Here is a 23,673-nt window from a genome sequence, read left to right as displayed (position 1 = left end):
ATTTCAACATGAGATTTGGAGGGGACAAACATCCAAATGATCTCAATGATCAGGAATTAAAATTTCACAGTCTCAACAAGATACTCTCTTCCTGGCTCTCAAGTAAAGGATCTAGCATTCTGCAGAGCAGGCTAGACCTGACTTATATTCCCTTTTTTGTCTCAAATAATCCAGGTAAAGGAGTAGAACCTGGGTACCAATCCTACTTCTACCACATATTTGTTCTGGATATGTAGACAAATAATCTCATGAAATAACACCTATTTCATTTTCTGTTGAGAGGATGATATATACATACATCGACAGAATAGCCTAACACTGTCTAGAAATGGAGTAACTATAGTTCTCTCCCTTCATTCTCCAGAAAAGCTGATTTTCTTCCGAGTGTAATCCCTTTATAAACATGCACTGTCCCATTTCAAGGCCACCCATTGATTCAGTTTTCTCATATTGGATTCTTTGTTATGCTGGATTCTAATCTCCTTTTCTTCTTTACCAAATTTATTTAAGAAATTCTTTGCGTTTTCAGCTTTACTTTTTCATGTTTTATCTTCTCTGCATTTTTGCCTTTATTATTTCATGTTTAATACTTTCTTCAGTCCTTGGTAGTCTGGTTGTTGCTTCCACTCCCTACAAAAACTCTCTTTGCAGAGATCTTCAGACTTCAGTATTGCCATGTCCAATGAGCTACCCTTTTCCTCTGCCTTGAATATGTTACTCATTTATTACTTTTTTTTTTATGTCTTATTTTGTAAGCTATCTCTAAACCTTCTTGTAAAGAATGGGAATGAAGATAGATGACAAATTAAAAGTTCACCTTGTTTTTTTTTTCTTGAGACTTTTATATTCTTTGGATCCCAGGCCTTTAACCTTTATGTTTGTTGTCCTGACTTAAATGTTTCTCTTTGTTCTGGTTCCTATTAAATCTGCCTTTTCTGTATTTCCATACAATACGGAGTTTTTTTAAAAGAGTATTTTAAAAAATGTTAATTAGATCTCCATTTAGTCATCAAGATTCAAAAAGTACCAAAAGTCTGACACATGTGCTTTCCTTTCTTTTTTTTTTGCTGGATTTTTTTGTTTGTTTTGTTTTGTTTTTTGAGACAGAGTCTTGCTCTGTCACCCAGGCCAGAGTGCAATGGCGCATCTCAGCTCACTGCAACCTCCAGCCCCCAGGTTCAAGTGATTCTGCTGCCTCAGCCTCTTGAGCAGTTGGGATTACAGGCACGTGCCACCACGCCTGGCTAATTTTTGTATTTTTAGTAGAGACGGGGTTTCACCATGATGATCAGGCTAGTCTCGAACTCCTAACCTCGTTCCGCTCGCCTCGGCCTCCCAAAGTGTTGGCATTACAGGCGTGAGCCACTGCGCCTGGCTTTTTTTAAAGAAAGAATCTCATTCCATCACCCAGGCTGGAGTGCAGTGGCACAGTCTCAGCTCACTGCAACCTCTGCCTCTTGGGTTCAAGTTATTCTCATGCCTTAGCCTCTCGAGTAGCTGGAATTATAGGTGCGCATCACCATCACCACCATACCCAGCTAAGTTTTGTATTAGTAGAGGCAGGGTTTTGCCATGTTGGCCAGGCTGGTGTCGAACTCCTGACCTCAAGTGATTCACCCACCTTGGCCTCCCAAAGTGCGGGGATTACAGGCATGAGCCACTGCACCTGGCCTAGAATATTTTTAATTATACCCCAGACATCATGTAATTTCTCCCAATAAAAACAGAAGTCTTCTCCTTACATATTGGTATTCTGTAGACTCTGTCCCTAACGTTTGCTCACTGTACATGCTCTCTTTAGGAAATTTCATTCATTCTTATAGCTGTAAATATTGTCTGCTGTTAACTTTAAAATTCATATCTACACCTCTCACTTTTACCTACAGGTAATTATTTACGTTTTCCTAGTATACTTCTTCAGTCAGGTATTCTATAGTGACCAAAAATGATAAAGGTCTAAAATATTCATCTTTTTCTTACTTGGATGCCACTTTTCCCTTCTTCTTCTTTTTCTTTTTAAAACTTCCTTATATTTTAATCACACAATTCTGGTTAGTCATTGAAGTATCAGAACATCTTAGTCTTATTATTTTTATTCATATTTCATATTTAATTAGTCCCCAAGTCCTATCAGTCTTGTCTTAGTTTCTTTCTTTCACACCTGTCCTTTCCACCCTGTTCCTACTTCTACCGTGCTGGTTTAGGGCTTCATCATCTCTCCCCTCATAGCTTCTGTGCTGTGTCTCCCTGGTATCTTCTCTTTTCAGCTTAATCAGGCTGGTTTTTTCTGCTGAAAATCTTCTAGGTCTGGTGTTTTCATGATTTAAAAAAATAATAAGTTTTTAAAACTGATCATATCCTCAAAGTCAGGGATGATTATTTGTTCTTCGTTTTTAGTTACATCACTGTTGTAGTTGATACCTGGCAAGTAGTAGGCCAATTAATAAATGAATGAAAGTGGTACAGTGCTTGAATCTCTGCCCGCATCCTTGAAATATTGGTGGTTGTTCTTTTACTGTTTAATTTTTATATTTTTAAATCTGCTAACTAATACAGCATTAAAGAGCCTTCTAATTAAAATATTTTTATAAAACTCGTTATTGTTTTAAAGAACTTTGGATTTTCCTCCTAAAAATGAATCAGTTGCTGATTGGTAGGGCCAAGTCAATTTTAAATAATGTGTTACTATTACTGTGTGTGTGTCATTTTTCTTATTGTTATTATTTTGGTCTAGACTGCAGGAAACTTGATTTCATACAATTTTAGTAGTTGGATTTGTCACACTACTGCCAGGGCAGTTACTTTTTTATACATGTATTAAGTCTGACACTAATCTGCTCATTGTTAAAAATATTCCTAATTTTTCTTTAGGACCAGTTTGGACAACATATAAAATCAGATGTACACTTGAATTTTTATGTTTATTATGGTCCTGATCGTATTAGAGAACCGGCCTTACTTTCAAAACAGGATATTGTTTTGACTACATATAATATTTTAACTCATGACTATGGAGTAAGTATTGCTGATACTTAAGAGATCTTTTAAAGATTGAATGTAAGAAATATGCCACAGGTTTCTAGAGTGTTCCAAAATTCAGGTTTTATACTTTTTTTCTTTTTAAATACTTAATAATATATAGAAAATGAATGGTTGTTTTTTGTTTGTTTGTTTGTTTGTTTTTGCATTAAAGGGGGGTTGCATCTTATTTAGATGCTAATTTAGGAATATTTTTCTTTTCTCCTCTCCTCTCCTCCTCTCCGCCTCCCTCTCAGTGGAGTTTTGCTGTTGTTGCCCAGGCTGGAATGCAATGGCACAATCTCAGCTCACTGCAATCTCTGCCTCCTGGTTTCAGGTGATTCTCCTGCCTCAGCCTCCCAAGTAGCTGGGGTTACAGGCATGCACCTTCACATTCAGCTAATTTTTTTAATTTAGTAGAGATGAGGTTTCACCATATTGGTCAGGCTAGTCTCGAACTCCTGACCTCAGGTGATCCACCCACCTTGGCCTCCCAAAGTGCTGGGATTACAGACGTGTGCCACCACACCCAGACAGGAATATTTTTCATTTAGAACATTTTAAGTTAAGATTTAAAATTTGGATTTTAAGTATATAAAGCAATTTGTAAATGAATTCTATTTTCTTTTTTAATATTCTGGAAAATTATTTTCTATCACAATGATTTGATTAATATCTCAGTTTGAAGGTATGCTTTTTTTGTAGTTACAGTTCATAAGTTTTCCAATTAGTCTAATTGATTTTTCCCTTCATAATTCCAATTGTTCAAAAGTTAAAGTTTTTTGAAAAATACTGTGCTATCAAAATTTCAGTCTTCTGATAAAAATATTACCTTTTATATAAAAGAAAGTAATGTTGAATTCAAGTAATTCTTACAACTTCCATTTTCTGTATCATTGCTATGTTTTAATCTGAGGTAGAACAGTTCAGTGTATTGACCAGTGACTCAACAGAGAGCTAGACTGCTTGGGTTTGAATGCTAGTTCTGCCATTTATTACCTGTGGTGCTTTGGGTAACATACTTAGCAGTTTGTGCTTCAGTTTTCTCATCTATAAAATTAGGTGTGCTAATAAGTACTTATTTTATAAACTTGTGAGTATTCAATAATTATTGTGCTTAAAGCAGTACCTAACACACAGTAAATTTGATATTAAATAATGATAGCAACTAGTTAGCAAATCATATTAAGTACTATTTTACTTTCCTGTGTTTTTTAATTCATATAAAACATTTATTTCAGACTAAAGGGGATAGTCCATTACATAGCATAAGGTGGCTAAGAGTGATCCTGGATGAAGGACATGCCATACGAAATCCAAATGCTCAGCAGACAAAAGCTGTACTTGACTTAGAATCAGAAAGAAGATGGGTTTTGACAGGTAATCATAGCATTAAACTTATTAAAACTTTAAATCTCTAAAATGTATCGTTATGTAAGTTAGTAAAATAACTTAGTAAACTTCAAGTGGATGCAAAGTCTGCCCCAAAATTAATCCTAGAAATAATTTAATCAAATGTTTTGAGTTGTTTTTCATAATTGCCCATGATATAACAACATTTGACTTACTGATAATTTATGGAACAGTCACTAGACTTATTTTTGAACCTTGGAAATGGAGTAGACACTCTAGTCATCCAGTCATAATCCTGATTTCTGTTTCCCATCCTTGAACCTGTTTGCCATTCACAATGCCTTTACTGGAAGGTAAGGAAAAGAATGTAAACTTAAACTAGTTGCTTTTTCCTTCTTGCTAGTGCTGCTGCTTTAAAAACCAAATAAGCAGATGTACTTGATAAGGAGAAAGTATTTTCCACAGTCTTTTTCTTGGCTAGTGTGGCGTGTGAGAGCTAAAAATTAGAGCACAACTGTATCTTGAGATGTGTATATATTTAATAAAGCATTATAGTTAGCACTTGATAGTTTAATTTAATTGATAATGATGGGCCTGGTACAGAGTGCTCATTTTCAATTGTTGTCTTCTCTGATTGGGCCAAATAGATATTCTTATTGGATACTCTGGTTAAAGAGTTACAACAGTTTCCTGTTATTTCTAGGGACTCCAATCCAGAATTCTTTAAAGGACTTGTGGTCTCTTCTTTCTTTTTTAAAACTTAAACCATTTATTGATAGAGAATGGTGGCATAGAACAATACAGCGTCCTGTCACAATGGGAGATGAAGGAGGACTTAGGTAAGTAATTTCAGACAGTGATTAATACTAGTTACAGGCCGGGCGCGGTGGCTCAAGCCTGTAATCCCAGCACTTTGGGAGGCCGAGACGGGCGGATCACGAGGTCAGGAGATCGAAACCATCCTGGCTAACACAGTGAAACCCCGTCTCTATTAAGAAATACAAAAAACTAGCCAGGCGAGGTGGCGGGCGCCTGTAGTCCCAGCTACTCGGGAGGCTGAGGCCGGAGAATGGCGTGAACCCGGGAGGCGGAGCTTGCAGTGAGCTGAGATCCGGCCACTGCACTCCAGCCTGGGAGACAGAGCGAGACTCCGTCTCAAAAAAAAAAAAAAATACTAGTTACAAATAACTGTTAGTAGCTTGAACCAGTTGGCACTTTCTTTACTATTTTAACTTGACTCTTAACTTTTCCTTCTAAAAAGTGTTTATGGCTTAATGCCTTTGTCGTTCAGAACCTAGTGATGCTTGTTTGGAAAGACAAAGATTTCTAATAGTCAATAACTACCCTTCCCCTGTTTTGGCTACACTGAAAGGAAAGACATAACTTTGTGTTTTTTGTGTGTTGCTAAGCCCCAAAGCCCCAAAACCACCATTAACAGATTTAGCAGGAAACATTGTATATCCTTTGAGGCTCTAATATGCATTAAGTTTTCGTATCTTATATAGCTTTATTTACTTATTTGTTGTTTTTGTGTTTTGTTTTGTTTTGTTTTAAGATGGAGTCTTGCTCTGTCATCCAGGCTGGAGGGCAGTGGCGCAATCTTGGCTCACTGCAACCTCCGCCTCCTGGGTTCAAGTGATTCTCCTGTGTCAGCCTCCCAAGTAGCTGGGATTACAGGTGTGCGCCAGCACACCCCGCTAATTTTTGTATTTTTAGTAGAGACGGGGTTTCGCCATGTTGGCCAGGCGGGTCTCAAACTTCTGACCTCAGGTGATCCTTCTGCCTCAACCTCCCAAAGTGTTGGGATTGCAGGCATGAGCTTCCGCACCCGGCCTTACATAGCTCTATGTAGTGAATGATGTGATGTCCCGTGACGTCAGCAAAAGTTGTATAGGAAAGTTTTATGTGGTTGTTTCTGGTGGAGATGGAGATAGATAAAAGTTGAGAACGTAAATTAAAATTCAGTAATAGCCATTTTGCAAGATGTAGACTAATGTGGTTCAACTTTTTGACCAAAGCGCCAGTTTATAGACTGAAGATTTGAGATCTGTTAGTGGGACATAAAATCATTATAAAGGTGGTAGCCAGCATTTAAAAAGACAATGAAATAGAGAAGAGATTAGTAAATATCAGAGTGCATGATACATGGTAAGTATTATTTTGTAAAATATTTGTTTCTTTTGTATGTGTTTGTATATTTTTGCTAGATAGAATAAAATGTGTTTCTTACTGTAAGTTATAGTGAAAAAGTTTCAAGAGCCACTAACCTAGTTGGCAGTACTATCCACTTGATTCCTCAAAACCAACTATTTAAACTCCAGGAAATTGTATTTATATTTTAATTTTGGGAAAAAACAAGAATTGATACATCTCTTTTTTCCAGTACTGAGAAGGAAATGTAAAGATTGTGGAACCTGTAAAGGATTTTTGTGTGTTCTGAATTACCATATTATCTTTTTATTTTGGAGGCACTCATTATTTTATACAATTACTTATTTATATACTTTTGATTTTCATATTACAGAAGGTAGTATCTTACCTATATTTGTATTCTTACAACATTTAATTCAGTGCCTTGCACTTAATAGATACTTAGAATCTGAGTGTTGACTGGTGATGGAGTTGACAGGACAGTTGAAAAGTAAAAGAGTTAATGATTGGAACAAAAATGACGAGCAGAGCTTAAGAAAACAAGGACAGGATATAAAAAGATTAAACTATGATAGGTATTGAGGGTAAATTTCCATACATTTGTTTTAATAACTTTATTTTTGTAGTATACTTCTGTGATTATCAGATTGGTTAAAACCCCAAATAGGGGATTTTAAAAACACTTCTACAGAAACTGTAACAGTAACAAATTAAAGTGTTATGTTTTGTTCTTCTTGGATCAATTTATATAGAAATTAAAAGGTACATAATTATTTGTTTTATTCTGATTAGGCGTTTACAGTCCCTAATTAAAAATATCACACTTAGAAGAACAAAGACAAGCAAAATTAAAGGAAAACCTGTTTTGGAGTTACCAGAACGTAAAGTATTTATTCAACACATTACACTTTCAGATGAAGAGAGAAAGATTTACCAGTCTGTGAAAAATGAAGGCAGAGCCACTATTGGAAGGTATGGAGAAAGAAAGCCATGTTAAAAAATACTTTTTGTTTACTTTGTTTCCCATTCACTGAATGACATTATTTAGATGTGTTAGCAATAGTTTGAAGTATACCGAAAGATGATTTGCTTCTATGAATTACAGTGTTTTTTACAAATTAATAGTTAAGGTGAATGAAATAATAGTATAATTCACCAGGTAAGTAATTTCTTAAGTTAGGAAACAATTTAAAGCTTACATTAAATGACAAGTTCTCAATTACTAGCCAGAAGATTTTGCTTGCTTCTATTTCCAACATCGTATGGAAATCTGGGAATAGGAACTGATGAAACAGGTTTAACAAGAAGATTAAGGATTGGTAGAAGGTATGAAATTCTAGTCCAAGCAAGATCAGGTTTAATGTGAATGCCCATAGGAACAGAATGAATAAGAGACAAGTGAAAGCAGAACAGGACTGTGAAAGGGGAATCTTCAAAACATAAAAACTTCAGTGAGGTAGGTACAAAGCAGGTTTGGTAGGAATTAGAGAGAGTGGGAAAAATTGTTCTAAGCAGGAGATTTCTGAGTGCAAAATCTTATTTCTTTTCATATTCATTTTTTCAACAAAAATTTATTAAGTGCCCACTGTGTGCCAGGCACTTATACACATTGGGATACAGCAGAATAAAATAGACAAAAATCCCTGCACTCAAGGAATTTATATTTTAATAGGAAGAAACAGATAATTTAAAAACATGATTAAGTTTTAAGGAATAAAGCAACAAAAGGGGATGGAGAATGCCAAAGCTGTTTTAGCAGGGTGTTAAGAAAGACCTCACTGAGAAGATGATAAATAGGTAAAGATCTAAAGGAGATTGGGATTAAGGGGTGTTTCAGCCAGAAGGAAGAGCAAGTGTAAATGCTCCCAGTTGGGAGCATGCCTAGTGAGCTTGAAGAATAACAAAGAAGCAAGTGTGGCTGAATAGTATGAACAAGAGAGAAAATAGTCATGATATCAGAGATATATTGGAATGGGGATACGTAACGCATATATCGAGGACTTTGGCTGTTACTTTTTATGACAGGAAACCTTAAAGGGTTTTGAGCCAGGAGAGTGACATAATCTGATTTATATTTTTAAAAGGTCACTCTGGCTGCTGTGTTCAGGTTTAGGTTATTTGAATAGGAATAAGGTCTGAAGTAGGGAGACCAGTGGCAGTGAAAGTAAGAGATGATGGTGGTTTTTGCCATAGTAGTGATAAAGGGAGTGAGAAATGATTAGATTCTGTTAAACTGTGAACGTAGAACCAACAGAACTTGCTGGTTGATATGTTATGGCATGTGAAAGAGAGGAATCAAAGATAACTTCAAGCCTTTTTACCTGAATAACTGAAGGGATGAAGTTGCCGTTTACCAAGACAGGTCTATGGGAAGAGCAGAGGTTTTTTTAAGCTAAGATCAGAAGCTCAGTTTGGACACATTGATCATAGGATGCCCGTGAAGTTTCCAAGTAGAGATATCAAATAATTAGTTGGATAGGAGAGTCAAGTTCAAAGTCACCTATGTGTGGATGGTAATTAAAGCCATGAGATCACCAAGGGAGTGAGTAAAGTCAAAGAAATCTAACTATGAAGACAGCAATGGCTGGTGAAATAGAAGGAATTGTCTAATATTTAGCACATGGTAGGCATTCAAAAGAGATCTCTTAAACTGAAATGCTGAGTATGGGTAAGTTATGACTGTGCCAGGGAATAATTAGTGTTAGTAAAGGTTATTCTATTTGAAAAAGTTGAAAAACTTTAACTTTACTGAAACTGTTCTCAGAAAATGTTATTTTTAAAGTATTCTTTTTAATAGGCTATATATTTACTAACATTTATTTAGCACTCACTAGGTGTTATACATTGATCTAAGTGCTTTAAATGTATTCACAGCAATCCTATTAGGTCAGTATAATTATTATCCACATCTTATAAATGAGGAAACTGAGGCACAGAGCAGTTTAGGTGACTTATACTGTTGTCACACAGCTAGTGAATGACAGGACTGATATTTAAACTCTGGCAGTTGGGTTTGGAGCTTGGAAGTTTAATCTTTGTATTATTTTGCCTATTCCTTGCATTCTTGAATATTCAGAAGTGTTTGTTGCCATAATACTAACAGTTCTAATACTAGCAGCAGATTCATGTATAGCACTTAATATAGTCCAGGCACTATTTTAAATACTTCACATGTGTTAAATTAAATAATAGTAGTTGTATGAGGTAGGTACTTTTACAGTGCCACTATTACGACTGAGGAAGCTCAAGACATAGGTTAAGCAGCCTGTCCAAGGTTACATAATTAAATTGGCACAGCCAAGTTTTTAATTCATGACCAGCTAGCTCTAAAAATTTGTACTCCAAGTCGTTAGGCTGTATTTCTTCTGTTGCCTTAAAATACTTAAATATCAGATGGCCTGGTTATATAATTTTTGGATCGCCCATTTCCTTAAGAATCTACATTGTCATTGTACCACTGTATTTTGTATAGAATGTTTCTATGGGGAAGCCTGGTTTGTTTGTTTTTTTCCTCTAAAGTTCAACAACTTCTCTGTTGACTTTCCCTGGGACATGTGATACTATTTAAATCTTTAGATTCCAGGCTTTTCCCCTCTTCTTTTTCCTGGAAAGCTTTCTTTAAATATTGTTTTCTGCTCCATTATTTTATTTCTCTCTGTGTATGTTAGATGTCTTTTATCTGCGTTCCATAGGTATCATTTTATTTCTGAACTTTTACATTTTTGTGTTTAATCTTGATTTTCTCAATCCTGTTTCCTACATCCTTTTTCTATGTTTTTATCAGTGACTAGTCTTTTTTTATATTGGCTTATATTGGTTTCAGTGTGACTTTCATTTCTCTGATGATTCACTATTTTCTTTCACTTTCTTGAGCCATACCAGCTCATCTTTCAGCTCTTTATGTTCTCTTGCCATATTTTTTCAAAGCTCTTTTTCTCTTTTTTTTTTTTTTTGGAGGAATTGTTTTATTGAGTGGTGTTAAATTGTGACAGTATCTTTAGTCATAATTTTTATTTGCTCTGTGGCAACATTTTTCTGCTGAGTTTTCTTTCACTGCCATGTGTTCCTTACCTTTGCTCTCTGCTGATTATTACTTATATTTGAATATCTTGAGTTCTTCTTGGACTAGCTGCTTGCTAGTCTAGATGTACGTAAAGGGAAAGGTCATAATCATGTCCCAGACCAGCAGGAAATAACCCAATTTACTTAAGAGTCAGGGTTACATGTTGAGTTACTTTAGGTTTTATTAGTACACATAAATAGAGATCAGAAACTTTAGGGGTGCTTGGAGTGTAGAGTGCTGTGCCCATAGTCTTTTTTTGAAAAACACAGTGCATCTGTATGTTTCTGTGTTCAGTTTACCTTCCCTCTTTTTTGATAAAAATTTCTCCAGGGAAGCTCAAGTCACCAAGCATGCACCCTGTTCCTGTTTCTGCACATGAGAGGTATTGATTTTCTCCTCAGGGCATGCCATCCATTTTAAAGAATTATGTTTTGGCAGCTCTGTTTGAGATCTGCAGTCATCTCTCTCAGCATCTTCCTATCTGACTTATACTGCAATTGGCAACCATTTCTCATATATTGTGCCTTATTGTTAAAGATCTCTCCTGATTTTATTAGAGTTTGTTTTTCTGTTTTTCATTCTTGTTTTGGAGTAATTTCTAGAGAAGAAAAGAACAATGCCATTTTACTCTGCTGTTTTAGAATAGGAAGTTATTGTTTAGCGGACTTAGTAATATTTGACATTTTAATCTCTAGGTATTTTAATGAAGGGACTGTCTTGGCACATTATGCAGATGTCCTGGGTCTTTTGCTTAGATTGCGGCAAATTTGTTGCCATACTTACCTTCTTACAAATGCAGTGTCTTCCAGTGGCCCCTCAGGTAGGTAAATTTGATTGCTTCATATCATTGTTATTTGTCAGAGATACTTAGATAAGAATGATCAATTTTTTTTATGTAGCATACATTTAGTTTGTTATTTTGTTCTGTCAAATGGAGATTGCTTTTAGTGTGAGACTCAGCTAGGAATATATTCAATAATTTTTTTTACCAGTGAAATGGAATTATAATGAGGTCTTTCCAGGAATTCCAGTGATAGATACCCTTTGATGAAAGATTCATATTGGATCTGCCTTTTATTGTGTGCTGGTATGTCACTATCATGTTATAATGATGCTTCTCTATGAGGTATATTACGTGAGTTGGCTACTATTTTGGCTTCTGAATGTTTCTTAAATTTCAAATTTAAATTATGCTTTTTGCCTGTGACAGAAAATGATGAGAGACTTTCCCTACTGGCAAGCGAAACTTTTCCTTATATAAGGTAGATTAACTTGTCATATTACAAACCTTGCTCTGACATTAATTTTTCAGCCTTTTCTCTAGGAAATGATACACCTGAAGAACTGAGAAAGAAGTTAATAAGGAAGATGAAGTTAATTCTGAGCTCAGGTTCAGATGAAGAATGTGCAATTTGCCTGGATTCTTTAACAGTTCCTGTGATAACACATTGTGCACATGTATTTTGTAAACCCTGTATTTGCCAAGTCATTCAGAATGAGCAGGTTAGTTTTTTGCTCAGTAGAGGTTCAGTGTTTGATAGAGTAGTGTACCTGTCTTTAATAAAAGATAATATATGGAGTTTTACAATTGGATTTAATAATACACCTTTGATAGTTAATTATTCCAGTATTTTAATAAGTGATATATTTCTCCTAATGCAACACTTTCAACATAAAAAGATGTTCACAATCAATATCTTAATTCCACTAACTGTTTATATCATTGCTGTTCAATAAATGGATTGATAAAGTGAGACACAAAGGTAATTTTAAGTTTTCTAGTAGTCATACTCTTAAGTAAAAAGAAACATTAAGCTAATTTTAATACATTTGTATTTAACCCAGTATATCTAAAATATAAAACGTATTAATGTGATGTGCTTTTTGCAAAAAACTAAATCTTCAGAATTTGGTGGTAGTGTATACTTATAGCACACCTCAATTTGGCTTAGCCACATTTCAAGGACTTAATTGCCCCATGTGATTATTGGCTATTGTGTTGGATAAGTTAGGTCTAGATTCTTTTGTGTGGTTGAATTTTTTTGAAGTAGACTAGTTTGTTAAGCAGTCATTCAGCTAGGGTAGAATTTTTTTAAACATTTTAAATTGATATATGTAGAAAAAATGTATAAATTCATGATTAAATAGCTCAGTGAATTATCATGAAGTAAATATATTCCTGTATCTACTGCCTAGGTCCCCTTGTGGCCCCTCCCAATCATTTACCCTCTCCCTCTTCCCCAAAAGTAACCCCATTGTACTGACTTTTAAATAATTTTACCTTCAGAATTATTTTATTGTAATGGTGTTTTATATATAGTTATTTAAGATATCTTATTTTATTAGCAGGTTCAAATGGGTACAACAGATGTTGCTTTGGAATGAACTTGATAGGATTTAACAGATCCTAGTAGCTTTATAAGCTGTTATTAGCTTTATAAGCTTAATAGCTTTATAAGCCATTAAGATGGATTTTTTTTTTAAGAATAGTACTAAATAGTGTAGCTCTATTGTATTTAGGTTCAATAAACTGTTATTCATGACTTTTTTTTAAACTTGCTTACAAACGTTATAATGTTTAGTTTCTTGCTGTTGGTTCTAGCTAGTCCAGATCACATATGTTTGCTCCCTCCTTTACCCATTCTACTTATCACATGTCTGGAATTCAGCAGGTTCAGATGTCTCTTAAATGGATGAAATCTATTAAAAGGTTTAATAAAATGTTAGCTATAAGAGATACAGATTTTAGCATACATTTAAAAATTTTTAGGCATATTTATATTTGTTCTTCTGTTAAGTGTTGCTCATACTTTTTTCTTTCTTATATAGCCACATGCTAAATGCCCTTTATGCAGAAATGATATACATGAAGATAATTTATTAGAATGTCCTCCAGAAGAATTAGCATGTGACAGTGAGAAAAAGTCTGATATGGAATGGACATCCAGTTCAAAGGTAGAGTACTCAGGTGCAAATATTTGAGTATTTGTTTAACCTTTATATAAGGAAATATACACAGTATATCAAAATCATAATTCTGCTTTCATTCCTATCATTTTAGTATTCTGTTGTTGACTACTGTTTATTTTTAGTGGTGAATTTGAGAGGAAATAGAATGGGTTCAGATTATTATAGTGTTCTTTCAGTCTTAATTCTTTGTTTTAAATGAGTAGTCTTTTGCATTTTAGGGAAATAATATTTCAGGACTTTTTCTTTATGATAAAAACTTTCAGACTAATTTTACTGATTTAAAATGGAATCTAACGGACATCTTAATATTTTTTCAGATTAATGCGCTAATGCACGCATTGACTGACTTAAGAAAGAAGAATCCCAACATAAAAAGTTTGGTTGTTTCTCAGTTTACAACATTCCTGTCTTTAATAGAAATACCACTTAAGTAAGTTCCACGGTGTTTTTCACTTTCAGTAAAAGGATTTTATATGATTGTATTGATTTGAATAGCAAAAAAAAATAAAAAGCTTATTTCTTTTGCCAGTTTTAGTCATTTTATCTAAAAGATACTGAGAGTCACAATAGAGAATACTTCCTGGCAGCACAGGAGTTTAAAGATTAAGTCCTGAATTTATCAGAAAATGACTGACTGCAGTGTCTAGCATATTAATAAGTGTTCAGTAAACATTTGTTAACATAAATGAGTGAAAGAATTTATTGAAGAGATTTGTGGTTACTTAACTCTGTTTTATTTTTATAATGATAGTGTTTGTTGCTTGTTTCTTTTCTTCCCCCATTAAGAGCCTCTGGATTTGTGTTTACTCGTTTGGATGGTTCCATGGCCCAAAAGAAAAGAGTTGAATCAATTCAGTGTTTTCAAAACACTGAAGCAGGATCTCCAACTATAATGCTTCTGTCCTTAAAAGCAGGTGGAGTTGGTTTGAATCTGTCTGCAGCTTCTCGAGTGTTTTTAATGGATCCAGTAAGTAGTTTTGTAAATTTTTTCAGAACCTTAGTACTTCTTTCAAAAAAATAGACAAAAAAAAAGTGGTAAATACCTTCATAGTTATAATTAACTGTGAATATTCTTAGGCAAACTTTAGAAATAGATAACAAAAACTTAGTAAATGTAGATTAAGAGCTTTCTCTTAAGCACTTTACTGAAATCCTCACAACATCCTTATGAGGTAGATAACCATTATTAAATGCTGTGTTTTGGCCAGGCGCTGTGGCGCATGCCTGTAATCCCAGCAATTTGGGAGGCCAAGGTGAATGGATTGCCTGAGCTCAGGAGTTTGAGAGCAGCCTGGGCAACATGGCAACATGGCAAAACCCCATCTCTACAAAAAAAAAAGTACCAGAAAAGTTACTCGGGTGTGGTGGTGTGTGCTTGTAGTCCCAGCTACTTGCTGGGCTGAGTCGGAAAGACTGATTGCTTGAGCCCAGGAGGTTGAAGTTTCAGTGAGCCATGTTCCTGTCACTGCACTCCAGCCTGGGTGACAGAACAAGAACCCGTCTCTGAAAGAAAAAAAAGAAAAAAAAAGCTCTGTTTTACTGAAGAGGCAACTGAAGCACAGAAAAGTAAATAATGTGCCCAGTATCACACAGTTTAATAGGCAAAACCAGAATCATAGTCCATGTATTTAAGTACTATTATCCTATGCTATTCTACTTTTCTTCTATAATAAATCTTTATTAACCATAATGCTTTTTAGGGTAGTGGTTCATTCAGCTGACAAATAATGAGATCCTGCTTTGTGTCAGTTGTTATAGGCACTGGGAATCTAATTATAAACAAGATAGACAAAATGACTACCATCATGGTTCTAGTGGTCTTAAGCTTTAATGTGCATACAAATTAGGTAAATGCAATTTCTTTTGCATTTAACTTAGAGACTTAGGCGTTCTAGGATTAGACTCAGGAAGCTGCATTTTTAGCATATGTCATAGGTGATTCAGGTATAGGTGGTCTAGGATCACAATTTGAGAAACAAATGATCATTAATGGAATGTTCTGAGTACATTTTAATGCCTAATACAGTGCAGTCACTTGTGGTTGTGTGTAGTACAGGCATAAGGGTAGAACAGAGGCTAAAATTCACTTTGAACTTGACTCACCAAGCTGTGTCACCTGGACCTGCTTTCACATAGGAACATGTTTTTCTACATGTACAGAGGGGCTGTTTGGCTTGAAAGGACCTTGGACTAATTCAGTTTCTAATTTGCACTAGGTACTATGTGGGCTAGAGGCAACCTCTGCTGTTTCTGTGCATTCAGACTTAAGATTTGTGGTTGTAGCTTGTTGCCTGAAACTCAGAAGATTTTTAACATGTAGAAATTCTACTGAGATACAAATTTTAGTTACTTGGGTGAGGCTACCTTGTTGATGCATATATGTTTACTGAGGCTTCCTTTTTCCTCCCTCCACTGAGGGTATCCTTCTCAGTAAGATTGGGTATCCTCAGCAAGATTATAACTCGGGTCATCATACTTAGGCCTTCATGGGTGAATATCGTGGATATGGTATGGTCTGTTGTATTTCCCCCTTTTTTTTTTTTTTTTTGAGATGGAGTTTTGCTCTGTCGCCCATGCTGGAGTGTTGTGGCGCGATCTTGGCTCACTGCAACTTACATCTCCTGGGTTCAAGCAGTTCTCTGCCTCAGCCTCCTGAGTAGCTGGGATTACAGGCACCTGCCACCATGCCTGGCTAATTTTTGTATTTTTAGTAGAGATGGGGTTTTACCATGTTGGCCAGGCTGGTCTTGAACTCCTGACCTCGTGATCCACCTGCCTTGGCCTCCCAGAGTGCTGGGATTACAGGCGTGAGCCACTGCACCCGGCCGGTCTGTTGTATTTTCTTGCTTTAGTACTGTGGATAAAGTTTTAAACCTTTGTTGCAGTATTTTATGGCTACTATACAAAAATATAGTATATCGCGCCACTGTACTCCAGCCTGGTTACAGAGCAAGACTCCATCTCAAAAAAAAAAAAAAAAAAAAAAAAAAAACACTTGTAGTTTTAATTTAAAATTTAATGATCCTTATCCAAACAATTCATGATTCATGATACTATTTAAAAACCACTTACCAGAGTTCTGTATCTTTTTGGTTATTCTTCCCTTTTCATTGTTGCACCATTTTATTCTTTTTTTTTTTTTTTTTTTTTTTTGAGATGGAGTCTCACTCTGTCACCCAGGCTGGAGTGCAGTGGCGTGATCTCGGCTCACTGCAAGCTCCGCCTCCCAGGTTCACGCCGTTCTCCTGCCTCAGCCTCCCGAGTAGCTGGGACTACAGGTGCCCGCCACCACGCCCGGCTAATTTTTTTTGTATTTTTAGTAGAGACGGGGTTTCACCATGTTAGCCAGGATAGTCTCGATCTCCTGACTTCGTGATCCGCCTGTCTCAGCCTCCCAAAGTGCTGGGATTACAGGCGTGAGCCACCGTACCCAGCCCATCATTTTAATCGTTAGCTTAAAACAATTCTCATGATCAGGTCTGTGTTAATTAGCTAATGGTACTTTTTTTAGCTCAGCTTTAAAGTCAAACTAACTTCAAATACTGATACAGAAAATTGCATCAAAAAAACAATTTTTAGGACTTCTGACTCTTAAAACCCTTTTTTAATACTTTTATTTCATGAACAGAGGAAAGTGCAAGAAAACCAGAAAAGGGGGAGAAAACTTTTTTATAAATAGGCCCAAGAATTGCATCTTTTCTCATATAAATTAAGTCACCTAAGAGGATGTATAAACTTTTTCTGCTGTTAAGCACATATAGATTCTTTTAAAAATGAAAAAAAAAAAAAAACCCCAGAAATTGATTAATCAACAAATACTTATTTTGGGTGCTAACACATATGTCGGGCCCTGTATTAGGTATTAGAAGTGGTAGTATGGGGAGGATGCCTGTTATCATAGTGATTGGGAGGGTGGATTTTTCTCCCAGAATATTTGTGATGTTAGTATCTGACTTCAGGCAGAAAACTTTCAGTCAGAAAAAGATGAATGAATACTAGTGAAATGAAAGGACAAATGCAAAACACTCAAAGATCAGGGCAGTAATAAAGCAACTCATCCATGTTCTTGTTAGGCCTGGAATCCTGCTGCTGAAGATCAGTGCTTTGACAGATGCCATAGACTTGGCCAGAAGCAAGAAGTTATCATCACAAAAGTGAGTTTTTAAACAAACTATTTTAAGACTAGGTTGATATGATTTTTACAATTAAGTAATGCACAAATACATTATTATAATGATTCAGTGGAATTATGCAGAGCAAAATATACACCTTTTTCCTCCTTCAATAATTTAATATATGCTGTTTAAGGACCCTTTCTCTGTACATACATTTATGTTTATGTGTACATCTCCTTAAAAACATTCTTTTAAAGATAAATAGATTATACTTTATTCTACAACATACTTGTTTCCGTTAAAACTGTACATTGGAGACTACCTCAGAAGTACATTTAGATGAACACATTTTTAAAAATAGTGGTAAAATACAAAATTTACCATTTTGAAGTATACAGTTTAGATGCATTAAGTACACTCATGTTGTTGTGCAACAGCCATCACAATCATCTATCTCCAGAACTTTTTCATCATCTCAAACTGAAACTATGTATCCATTAAATAGTAACTTCTCATTCCTCTCCCCCAGCTCCTGGCAACTACCATTCTACTTTCTTTGAATTTGACTACTCTGCAAAACCTTATAGATACATCATAACGTATTTAACCCATTAAGTTTTTTCTAATAAAAAACAGTGCCATAATGAGCATTATTATATATAAATCTTTGCACATAGATGCAAGTAATTCTTTGGGATAAGTTAAGAAAACTAGAATTTTGGATTTAGAATTTTTATTAACTTGGTTTCAAAATAGGATTTATATTAAAATTGTTAATTTATGCTTCTGTGGCCAAAAAAGTGCTGTTCTAATTTGCATTTACCTAAAACCTTGAGTATATTTCACATATCTTGTTTATTAACATTTTTTCCGTGAATTATTTGTATCTTCTGTCCAGTGCTCATAGTTATGGTGCAAATAGTTTTATAGTATAAAGGACTCCCTGATACAGTCTGACTTTAAATCTTCTGTTTATGTATGTTAAAAATGGTTTATCCCATACTCTTCCTTGTCTTTAAACTGCATTTTTTGGTCATGAAAAAGCTTTAAAATTTTTATGATTTAAAACGTCAGCCTTTTTTTATACGTTCTAGGTTTTAAGGTCTTACCTAGGACAGAAGGCTTTATTTTCACATTTTTTCAACTATTCTGTATTTACTTATGGTTCTTTTGGAAGGTTTTATTTTTTGTTTTATGATTTGTGACATGAGTCTAAGCTTATTCTTTGATCAGATGAAGAACAATTTGTTCTGTCACATCATATCATTTTTTTATTTGAAAATTCCAACTTTTTCCCTACTAGTGTGAAATGTCACTTTTATCATAAACTAATTTATATATATTACTTGGGTCTTTTTCTAGACTATTCTATTCTGTTGCTCTCTTTTCCTTTTCTTAGGGCAGTATTACTCTTATCACAACTATGGTTTCCTAAAGTAAGTTTTGATATCAGATAGGGTAAAATATTCTGATTACCCTTTTTGAAAATTGTATTGGTGGTTATTATTATTACTCTTGAATTGAACTTTAGATTTTGGTTATAAAATCCCATTTAAGATATCTTGTTTGAGATTTATTGAATTTATTATTACTTTTGAGAACTATCTTTCTTTATAAATAAGGAATGTTTCTATACAGGAACATAGTATCTCTTCTCCATTTATGTAGATCTTTTATGTATTTCAGTAAAATTTTATTATATAACTTTAGTTACGGCAGTAATTGGGACTTCTTAAATAATGTTAAATAGTAGCAGATAGTGACCATTCTTCACTTGTTTCTGTTTTGTTGAGAATACTTTTATTGTTTCACATTAAATATGTAAGGTTGAGACATTCATTCGTAGTTAGGGTATTTTAAAATCAAGTTTTTATCAGGAATGAGATGATCATGTTTTATTTTTCTCTGTTAGTGTTATGAATTATACTAAAGATTCATTCTTGAATTTCTGGGAATGGCTTTTTTTTTTTTTTTTTGAGATGGAGTCTCGCTCTGTCACCCAGGCTGGAGTACAGTGGTGTGATCTCAGCTCACTGCAAGCTCCACCTTCCGGGTTCACACCATTCTCCTGCCTCAGCCTCCCAAGTAGCTGGGACTACAGGCGCCCTCCTCCACGCCCAGCTAATTTTTTCTATTTTTTAGTAGAGACGGGGTTTCACTGTGTTAGGCAGGATGGTCTCGATCTCCTGACCTCATGATCCACCCGCCTCGACCTCCCAAAGTGCTGGGATTACAGGTGTGAGCCACTGCGCCCGGCCAGAGTGGCCTTTTTAATATAATGCTGAAGTCATTTTTCCAGAGTTGCCTATATAGTTTGCTTTTTTATCCTTTCTTTTTTGCTTTGCTTATCTCATGATCTGTAACTTCTATTCGTACAGTCATATTCTTTATATAAGAAAACCATATTGGGTAAAGAAAGCAAAACTCAGTTCTATTAAAGAGTTATTATAGTTTGGTGCAAAAGCAATTGCGGTTTTTGCCATTAGGCAAATTGTTCATTTAGTTTTTTTATGCCTTAAAAACTACTTAACCAATTTAACTTTTTTTTTTCTTTTTAAAGTTCATTGTAAAGGACTCTGTTGAAGAAAATATGCTGAAAATACAAAACAAAAAGAGAGAACTTGCAGCAGGAGCCTTTGGAACTAAAAAACCAAATGCTGACGAAATGAAACAAGCCAAAATTAATGAAATCAGAACATTAATTGATTTATAATTTGTGGGATTTTAGTAAGGTCAGTTTGATTGGATACTTAAGTATTAGAAATGAGAAAAATACAGTTTTAGAAATGAGATCTAGAGAACATGTCTTCTAAAAGGGGCATATTGTTTTATATTAGTGAAGAGGTATTACTGACACAATTTCTTCTATATACGAACCTATTTTTAATGAAACTTCAAATAGCAATAAGTTCTCTTATATACTGTGGCCTAAAATAATTTTTTGAGAAAAAAGGTTACTTTGTTATTTAGCTTTTCATAGCATCTATGCTGAGTATTTTCATATATCTTCCAAGTACTCAGCTTTTTCGTATTTCAAATAAGGTCAGACCTTTTATACTTTTGACCAAATAGTTATTTTCTATGTTGGACACTTAGTTATTTACCAAAGCCTCCAATTTGTGATGCAGTGTTTGTAGTCCTTGCAAACAATATATACAGACCATACAAGAATTAATTTTATTGGGCTTTCAAAAACCGTATTTGCATTCCAGAACCAAATCTTAAATGAGACCAAAGTCCAGGTTAGCACAGGTTTTTATTTTTCCTACAGCTACATTGAGATATAATTCACATACGTGACTTGGAGTTTTATGTTCATGAAAAAATTAGGGATTATGTTAAGAGTACTATTTTTTCCATTTTAGTTAAGTAGTACTACACTCATTGTTTAAATGTAACTTGCTGTGTCTAGGGTGTAAATATAGTCTGTGGGAGTGAGAGGCAAACCAATCCTACCCAATTTGATTTGAATATTTTAAATTATGGAACTGCTAAATAGATATTTCTATAAATAGGTAATTTTTATTTATGTAGCTTTTTTTGGAAGTAACTTTATAAATTTTTATAATTCAGAAGACTACTATATGTGAGAGGCGTGATATCTGGATGGAAGTTGGGCTGGATGATCTCCAAAGTCGTTTCAACTCTTAAAGACATCTTAATCCTGAATGTAAAAAATTGTTGTGTTTAGAATCAGAATTTAATTTTGAACTTAAGTAATTCATCCTTACATCTATCCGTAGAGACTATCTTTTTTTTTTTTTTTTACTTTTTTGTTAATAAGCAAACTTATTTGCTGCAGAATTCTGGGTTGACTCCTGAGCATATTTAAAACAAACAAGCTAGAAATTTAGCAGTCAGATTAGGTAGGTGGTTTTATTTCAAAGGGAAACTTTAATCCAAAGATTAATTACTCTAACAAGAGAAGCTTCATGTTTGATGATACAGATGTAAGAATACCTGAGACTTTACTTGGAGTGTTGGAAGTGATTTGATAGAAAGATGAGATCAGAGACAATGTTGTGTTATAGGGCGCACATTGAAGGTATATGCCAAATCTCTCACCATCTAAGTCCTTTTCTCCCTGTGCCCTGTTTTTTTGCTCAAAGGGAACAGTGAATTAGCCAGCTAGAATCTTCCTGGTCCCTTTTTGAGGCGGTAGCAGGTAAGGAACGGGCTGATTTTCATCAAAACCAAGACCTTTCTACAGGGATGATAGTGGAATAACAATTTGGGATTAGCCCACTGGCATTAGGAGCAGTAGGGAAGTTACCTGGTAGATCAAGCATTACACACAAAAAAATCAAGTTGATCAGAGTATGGGTTCTCCATGTAGCAATACTTCAGTGAGATTAAGTATAAACAGTTTTTGGCAAAAAACAACACAATCTACTCTTCCTGCTTACAAAGACAAAGCCTTACAAACTCACTGTGAAGGTAAAGGGAGGACAGCTTACTTCTTTGCCCAGATATTTACAAAGTTGTTTTTAAAACACACTCATAAGTTTGGCAATTTGTTTAAAAAATGTCTTGTTTTGTACAGTTCTGTTAGATGTTGTTAAATTTTAAAAAGTTTAATTAAAAAAATTTAATTTGTCCTTCCTAAGAAGGATAAATATATAAAAAAGCCACTGGAACGTAAACTTCCTATTATGCTATGCTGTTTTATTATTACATAGAAAAATAACTTTAGAAAAATATTGAAGACATTGTATTACCAGTTGTGATTCAAACAATTTTGTGGTTAAAACTGGATTTTAAATTTAAAAATCAATAAAAATTTCAAATGTTTATTACCCTCCTTGGTGCCATAATTTTGACTTTATTTTCAAATAAAATAAATCCTTCATTAATAGTGACCTTTCTATGCAAGTGTTACGTTTTTATTGAGAGTACACGAAGATTACTGTAACAGAATAATGTACTCATATCCTACTTTTATTTTACTCAATTTAACTGGCTGAAATTCTTGTTCAGAAATCAGAGTGCTTATTTAAAATGGCTTGATCTAAAAACATTGGTCCCAATTAATTTCCTCATCTGGAAGAAAAAAAGGAGTTGTGATAATACCTATATATAAACAGATAGCACTCTGAATCACTGTATATTTTGTCCTTAAAATTACAGCTCTAGAATTGGAAACAGAAACTAACCACATGCAGTTTGTTACCAGTGAGTACTAATGAAATTATCTTCGGCAGTGTGTGCTGTTTTGGGGAATGGCAAATACATTGCTGTATTTTTTTCTTGTTTTATTTATAGTACTTGCCAAGATTTATGCATTAGCATTTGGATGAGCTTCATTAAAAATATAAGGGCACATTTGATGTTTGGCTTATAACAACTCAAATGTTTAACCTCAAGTTTTTAACACATTAACTTCAAAATATCTGCAAAATGTGTTATACAGCAGGACAATATGGGTATAAGGAGAATTAAGGTAAATATTTACTTTATGTTCCACCATGGAGCTAATCTCCAAAGGCGTGGATTTGACCTCTGTTGTGGGTAAGTTTGTCTTAAAATCAAAGGTCATACCTACCATTGCAAGGGGATAAATATATATGGATCACCTCTGCAAATATAAATCTTGTTACTGTTGCCTTTTTATACATTTTACTAAGTTAGTTACTGTTGAGTTTGAGTTACTGTTGCTTTATACATACTAGTAACCCTTAGTATTCTGGACTCCCTAGAAAAGATTTTCCAATATTTGTATAGCTTTATATGGAAAAGTTAATACTTCACCTTAAGACATAGATCATAGAAGGAAAAGAATGTTTAGTTCAGTGACTTTCTAGCCAAATAACTGAACAGCATTACATGCTATGTCTTATGGCAAGCTTGTCATTCTTTCTGATTCCAAAAGTTAATAGCCTTCACTACTTATTTGAAATTTGAAAATTGGCTGGGCGCAGTGGCTCCCGCCTGTAATCCCGGCACTTTGGGAGGACAAAGTGGGTGGATCACGAGGTCGAGATTTGAGACCATCCTGGCAATGTG

General features: G+C 34.6%; 1 protein-coding gene across 6 annotated transcripts in view; it reads left to right on the top strand.

Moving 5' to 3' along the window:
* The window catches only part of LOC105470045 (helicase like transcription factor), a 55,212-nt gene extending 32,675 nt beyond the window's left edge, over positions 1-22,537 (top strand). For 2 of the 6 annotated variants that reach the window (XM_011721759.2, XM_011721757.2), the window contains exons 15-25: positions 2,872-3,015; positions 4,260-4,398; positions 5,075-5,210; positions 7,315-7,494; positions 11,281-11,405; positions 11,898-12,088; positions 13,415-13,540; positions 13,873-13,985; positions 14,342-14,522; positions 17,629-17,709; positions 20,231-22,537. In XM_011721759.2, the coding sequence (XP_011720061.1) occupies positions 2,872-3,015; positions 4,260-4,398; positions 5,075-5,210; positions 7,315-7,494; positions 11,281-11,405; positions 11,898-12,088; positions 13,415-13,540; positions 13,873-13,985; positions 14,342-14,522; positions 17,629-17,709; positions 20,231-20,383 (1,569 nt within the window). In that variant the 3' untranslated portion in view covers positions 20,384-22,537. The remainder of the gene's footprint in view (positions 1-2,871; positions 3,016-4,259; positions 4,399-5,074; positions 5,211-7,314; positions 7,495-11,280; positions 11,406-11,897; positions 12,089-13,414; positions 13,541-13,872; positions 13,986-14,341; positions 14,523-17,628; positions 17,710-20,230) is intronic. The other 4 variants (XM_011721762.2, XM_011721760.2, XM_011721758.2 and 1 more) reach the window with 3 other exon arrangements.
* The last annotated feature ends 1,136 nt before the right edge of the window (positions 22,538-23,673 follow it).

Source organism: Macaca nemestrina, chromosome 2, assembly GCF_043159975.1.
Source record: "Macaca nemestrina isolate mMacNem1 chromosome 2, mMacNem.hap1, whole genome shotgun sequence".
NCBI lineage: Eukaryota > Metazoa > Chordata > Mammalia > Primates > Cercopithecidae > Macaca > Macaca nemestrina.
The sequence above is the reverse complement of the archived record's forward strand: the minus strand, read 5'-3'. Positions and strand labels throughout refer to the sequence as shown.